Raw genomic sequence first — 6,271 nt, 5'->3', positions numbered from 1 at the left:
CTATTTTAATCTTACTAATAATGTGACTATTTTAATCTTACTAATAATGTGACTATTTTAATCGTACTAATAACGTGACTATTTTAATCTTACTAATAATGTGACTATTTTAATCGTACTAATAACGTGACTATTTTAATCTTACTATTAATGTGACTATTTTAATCTTACTAATAATGTGACTATTTTAATCTTACTAATAATGTGACTATTTTAATCTTACTAATAATGTGACTATTTTAATCTTACTAATAATGTGACTATTTTAATCTTACTAATAAGTGAGTATTTTACTAATAAGTCAGTACTTTGGTCCCTGCAAAGGGAGAACCTATAAATGTTTCTGGATGTTCCAAGCTGGTCAGTGTCTGTAAAGTACAGCTTTTCTCTTAATCTTTTTTAATAACCTCTTTCATAGCATCACGTTCATTCTCCAATTTCTTTTTCTCTTTTTGGAGATTAGTTAATTCATTTTTAGCCATTCTGTAATCCATTTCATTTTTATCAGCTCTCTGGGTTTGGTATGCAAAGCCATTCTCAAGTTTGGTTATCTGGCTCGCCATCACGTCCAGTTGAGACTTCTACTGGGTAAACTCGCACAGTTCCGTTTCCATAGCAATTTTTTTCTTCTTCAGTATGTTTGTTATTACTTCCATATCGTTCATTCACTTTATTTCTTAGTTCACCCATTTCCTCAAATTTTCTTTTATACCATTAAATTAATGTTTCATCTCTTGCTTGTTGTGAAGCTAAGTATCGAAGTTCATCAACTTCATCTTTTAACGATCTTGCTTCTTCTGCTTGTTGATTGAATTCTATATTCTTTGGTTGGAGGTCTCAAAACTCTTCAGTCATTACATCATTATATGCAATGGAATTATCTCTGGCAGATTCCAGTTTAAGAACTTCTTGCAAATGTTCAGTTTGTCGCTGTAATTGGTGACGACACCGGCCAGTGAGGTTTTCTGCTTGGTTCAAATGTTCTGATGATACACACATATGAATGCGCAGTTATACATATATATATATTTACTTAGATTTACAATCTCTGATGCTCTTTGACGAACTTCCTGTTCCAGGAAATACTTCACTCCAGATTAACCGCTACCTTTCTGGAAAGCTCAAATATGACCTGCATTAACGAAGTATTGACTCTCTTGGCTAACATTATACACTACTTTCTGTCTTTTTTTTCAGCCTTTAAGTGTATAATGCTTGTGGGTAACATAGATGGGGAACCCCCACCAGCTACAAGCATCGGTCGCGTCTGAGCAAAGCAGTTATTTAGCTGCGAATAAATAGAAAATACATGAGGCATTTTTATAAAGCCAGAAGCGGTGGTTGTGTGGTAAGAAGTTTGCTTCCCAACCCCATGGTTACAGGTTCAGTCTCATTGCGTGGCACCTTGGTCAAATGTCTTCTACTAAAGTCTCGCGCCAACCAAAGCCTTGTGAGTGTATTTCGTAGACGGAAACTTAAAAAAGCCCGTCGTATGTATATATCTGTATATAATCTATATATACTTTTGTCTGTGTTTGTCTCCCACTACATCGCTTGACAACCGATACTGGTTTGTTTACATTCCTATAACTTAACGGTTCGACAAAAGAAACCAGTAGAATAAGTATTAGGCTTTAAAAAGTACTGAGGTCGATTTGTTCGACTAAAAATTCTTCAATGTGGTGCCCCAGCATGGCCGCAGTAACAAATGACTGAAACAAGTAAAAGATAGAATCCACATTGTATCCCCTGAATTCACTTGATGTAGATACAGTTGTTTCTCCTAATCGCAAAAACTTACTCAAGATCTTTTATATTAAAAAGCAAGTGGAAACCTTTTCAAGCATTAATTTCAGGAATAATTAATCTCGACATTGCAAACCAAAGAAATGCAAGTCAGTCGTATATTGGGATCTAGAAATACGACAAATTTAACATGAAATAACTTGCAATGTAGAAATTTTTGTTAAGAAGGCTAAGAGAAAAAGATGTTTTATATGACACATTCTACCAGTGTCCCAAGTTTGAAAGTGTTTCGTTAAGAAAACAAGTGGTGCCCGTCAATTCAGAAAGATGAGTATATTGTTGTACTCCACATTTGTACCTAATTATAGTTCGGTGTTGGTTTGTAAATGTTTTGGCGCATCGAAATGTAGGCGACAAAATACGAGTCAACTATTGACTCAACTCCTTGCAATCTTCCCGTTTAAGAATTGTGGTCCGTAAAAGAGTTTTTTTTTTTTCCTACTCAGTTCTTTCGCAGTTGTTGTTCTGCTATTACACCAACTGGTCACAGTATCGAAGAGGTTCAGGAAAATTTATTCCAAATAATATCGATCCAAGCTTATGCACCCATATTCTATTTGCTTTTGCCACATTAAATGGGAACCAAGTGAAAACGACAGAGTGGAATGACGTTGCAATGTAAGTAAAACTTTCGCCAAACTCTTGTTACTTGCCCCGTGTTTGTTACATTGTCCATGTTATATTGAACATGCATTATCAGGCTTTCATGATTAATTCACCTACCGTCAACCCTTTCTCATTTTCCATTACAGCTGAATACACCAACATCTCCATACCTCCTTATTATCCATTTCTATTGTGTGTGTGTGTGTGTGTGTGTGTGTGTGTGTGTGTGTGTGTGTGTGTATGTGTGTTCTCTTCTGTTTATAATTATTTTAATTCTTCCTCAGAGGAAGGATCTGATTTCTAAGAAAGATACAAAACTCCATCGCTGGAATGGAGATAACAAAAGCAAAGTCGCATTTTAAACTTGAGTATTGCAGAGTTTTACTGTTCCCTTTACAGGTTGTATTTTTAATGTGCAAGAGTCAGTTGGTTGATTTCTTTTACTGCAAATCAAAGCTTATGCAGATTGTCACTTGGTCATTATCCATAATCTGGAGATAGAAACTGGAGGTTTCAAAGCAATTGTCCATAGATATCTTTTTTTCTCTTTGGTTGTTGAGGAGATATTCACATCAACAGGACAGCTGATCTTTGTGACAGCACACACTTTCACTTGTTTATCCCAAACAACAATATCCGGCCTGTTATACATGCATGTATGTATGTATGTATGTATGTATGTATGTATGTATGTATGTCATTATTCAGTTTATTTTAAGATTTCTTGCCAGTAGAGAAAAAACCGGTTTCTAACCTAGATCCAAGGCTCCTTCATTGGAATTTCAACATCAACAACAGGGTATTTTTGTTTTTGTTTGTATGTATGTATGTATGTATGTACGTATGCATGTATGTATGTATGAATGTGCAGATTCGTATGTTTTATGTATGTATTCTCGTGCCTATAGTTACATATCTAGACATGCTCATATATACTTAAATGATAAACTTCTGGAAAGTTTTACAGAGTTTTACAGTTCCAGTGATAGATTGGATTTGTAGTCTTCGAATTAGCTTTCTCCTTTCTCCTTTTGAGAAGCCTAATTTCTCAAGATTACTATTTAGGCAGTATGTTATATATCCCAGGGCCCCATTAATTACAGGTATAAACCTGAACTTGTAATCTGGGCAGAGTAACTGCAGATTTCTCAATAGTTCAGCATAGGTGTTCTCTTTTTCACTGATCTTCACCTTTATGTTAACATCCGCTGGGCAGATAATTTCCACAACTGTGCACAGTTTCTCTTCTCTGTCCCAAATCATTATATCAGGTCTGTTGTGCTTACATTTTACTGAGGTCTTCACTGGTACATTCCACTAGTATTCCTTGTATGTATGTATGTATGTATGTATGTATGTATGTATGTATGATACTACTGGTAACATGTAATCCAGTCGAACTTGTTGCCTGGTCGGGCCAACAGCGACTAAACCGGCCACCCTACCAATGCTTGTTGGGGTGGGGGGATGATTTTCGTTGGACACTCTGCAGGACAAAAAACGTAATCTGTTAAAGGGTGGATGAAACCAGTAGAGTCAACGGCCATCCGGCAGCTGGGAGTTAGAGAACTGTGGCCTTTGTTTAGATATTACTGTTGGAGAAAGAAAGCTCTAATGTAACACCTACAACTTCGTTTGTATGAGATTATGTAGACTAATTCTTCTTGTTTGGGGGCAAAGGCAATGCGTTGATTAGAGATCAGGATTTGCCTAATGAAAGGCCTTGCTTCCCTTTAAAAACACTCGGGTACAGGCTTCTTCGCTTGATTTTTGACATTGATAGACACTCCAACACTGCAGCCTAGTCTGCTGCAGGTCCCTTTTGCAAGTCTTTCTTTTCGGCAGCAACATAGCACCCGGATTACTTGACGTCACTTCCTTTAGTTATGTGCTATTATATAATGAGTGTGTGTGTGTGTGTGTGTGTGTTTGCATAAATATGTTCATGTATATGTGTGTGAGTGTGTGTGTTTGTATGTATGCGTTTTGTTGCTTTTGCTTATGCAAAAACCCAGTTATTGATAGATTCGTTCATTCAGTAAACTTCACAAACCCACTGGCATTATTTTATCTATTTCTTCTGAGTTCAATCTCCACCGAGGTCCACTTTGCCTTTCACCCTTTCGGCGTCGATGTTATAAGTACCAGTTGCGCACTGGGGATCGCTATAATTGACTTAGCTCCTTCCCAAGAATCGCTGGTCTTATGCCAACATTTGAAACCAATGTATATTTATTGTTATTGATTTTATTTCCAGGTGAATTACAAATGTATCTGATATGTAGTTATTGATTATAATTGCCTGCAGACTTCAGGTTTATCTTAGTTATTCATGTCCTAACAGATTTCAAGCGTAACTAAAATATTATGAATTGTTAACTTTAACCGATATTTGAAATATACCAACACTACACTTTCAAATTTTAAATACTTTTATATTTGAAGGCTGAATGAAATAGTTCGTCTAAAGAAACGCAACCCACAACTAAAAATATTGCTCTCTGTGGGAGGCTGGGGTACAAATGCCAGAAAATTTAGCTCAATGGCTTCCACTGCACGGTCGAGAGAAGAGTTTCTAAACAGCGCTTCGAAGTTTTTAAATCGTTACAGCTTAGACGGTTTAGACATTGACTGGGAATATCCCGCAGTAGCATACAGAGGCGGATCACCAAAAGACAAATATAATTTTGTTTTACTTTTACAGGTACACAACTGTTTTACATAATTTCTAATTGTTATTATAGCATTTATGAAACTTTTTAGCATGGAATGTATCATAGTATAGGAAAAGGTAATTAAGGTAATTTCACTTTGAAATTTCTGTTAAGATCATTGGTGCCGTACTAAAGTCGAGCAAAAGTATATTCCGCAATTTTTACCTAACAGCAGAGCGTACGAATGTTAGCATGAATTGTATATACTGTAATGGGAATCTTTATAGGTCTATATAAATGTAGATGCTTGTTTGGGTCGCGGAGAATGTATGGTTCTTTGTTGGGAAAAAGATGCGTGTAGAATAAAGGAAGCAAGCTCATAAACATTTAACTTGATACGATTATTGCCAGATTTGATGTTAGCTAATTACAACGAACAATATAAATAACTGCCGAATGAGAAAGAGAGACAAAAATGCGACGCGTATGTAAAATGGCTGATTGTTGCAATAGAGACATTAGTCTCTTTCTATCACCTTTCAACAGCATTATATATTAAGGAACAGTAGAACAATTAACAACATAATAAAAATAAGTTTTATTTTTTGATGATGCTTGGTTTTACAAATCCTGTGTCATTCAGCTTAGCAGCCGCTGATTAAGTTCTAAAAGGAATTGGAAGGTTAAGAGCTTCCTTGATGCATGCCAGAGGAGCAAATAGCCATCATATCGATAGCATCGTGGTGAAAAGTGCTTCGTTGAGGAGCAAGGTGTTGTCACGTCGAAGGTATCGTGCTGAAGAGACTTACAAAGTGAAACAAACTCTTTAAGTACTAGTTTTACTACGCATGCACACTCAAGGGGCTTCTGGAAAGGCAAGTCCATTGCGCATGTGCAGATAGTACTTCCGTAATGGCGGCTATAATTTCGCGCCACTACACGTCTATTGAAGTTAGTTTTGAGACACTGAGTGAATTTTCAGAATGAGTCTTTCTGAGAACCAGGAGTTGTCTTCCCAAATGACCAGAACCATCACCATGGCAAGAGTGGAAGCGCGTGAGACAGTCAACGGTCTGCGATCAGCAAAACCGCAAAAACTGTTTTTTTTATAGGGTACTAGAGATTAAATTGTAGAACATTTGAGAAAACGTTAAAAGAGAATTGATTGTGTGTGTGTGTCTCCTCATGTCTGTGTGTCTGTCTCC

The 6,271-nt window shown here is 36.5% G+C and overlaps 1 protein-coding gene across 4 annotated transcripts in view; it reads left to right on the top strand.

Annotated features, from left to right (window-relative positions):
* The window catches only part of LOC106870746 (chitinase-3-like protein 1), a 34,898-nt gene that overhangs the window by 4,680 nt on the left and 23,947 nt on the right, over positions 1-6,271 (top strand). For all 4 annotated transcript variants that reach the window (XR_008266389.1, XM_014916936.2, XM_052975217.1 and 1 more), the window contains exons 3-4: positions 2,253-2,424; positions 4,858-5,116. Coding sequence is in view for 3 of the 4 variants with exons in the window: in XM_014916936.2 (XP_014772422.1) it covers positions 2,253-2,424; positions 4,858-5,116 (431 nt within the window). In the remaining variant the exon portion in view is untranslated. The remainder of the gene's footprint in view (positions 1-2,252; positions 2,425-4,857; positions 5,117-6,271) is intronic.

This window comes from Octopus bimaculoides, chromosome 2, assembly GCF_001194135.2.
Source record: "Octopus bimaculoides isolate UCB-OBI-ISO-001 chromosome 2, ASM119413v2, whole genome shotgun sequence".
NCBI lineage: Eukaryota > Metazoa > Mollusca > Cephalopoda > Octopoda > Octopodidae > Octopus > Octopus bimaculoides.
This window is presented reverse-complemented; position numbering and strand designations above follow the sequence as displayed.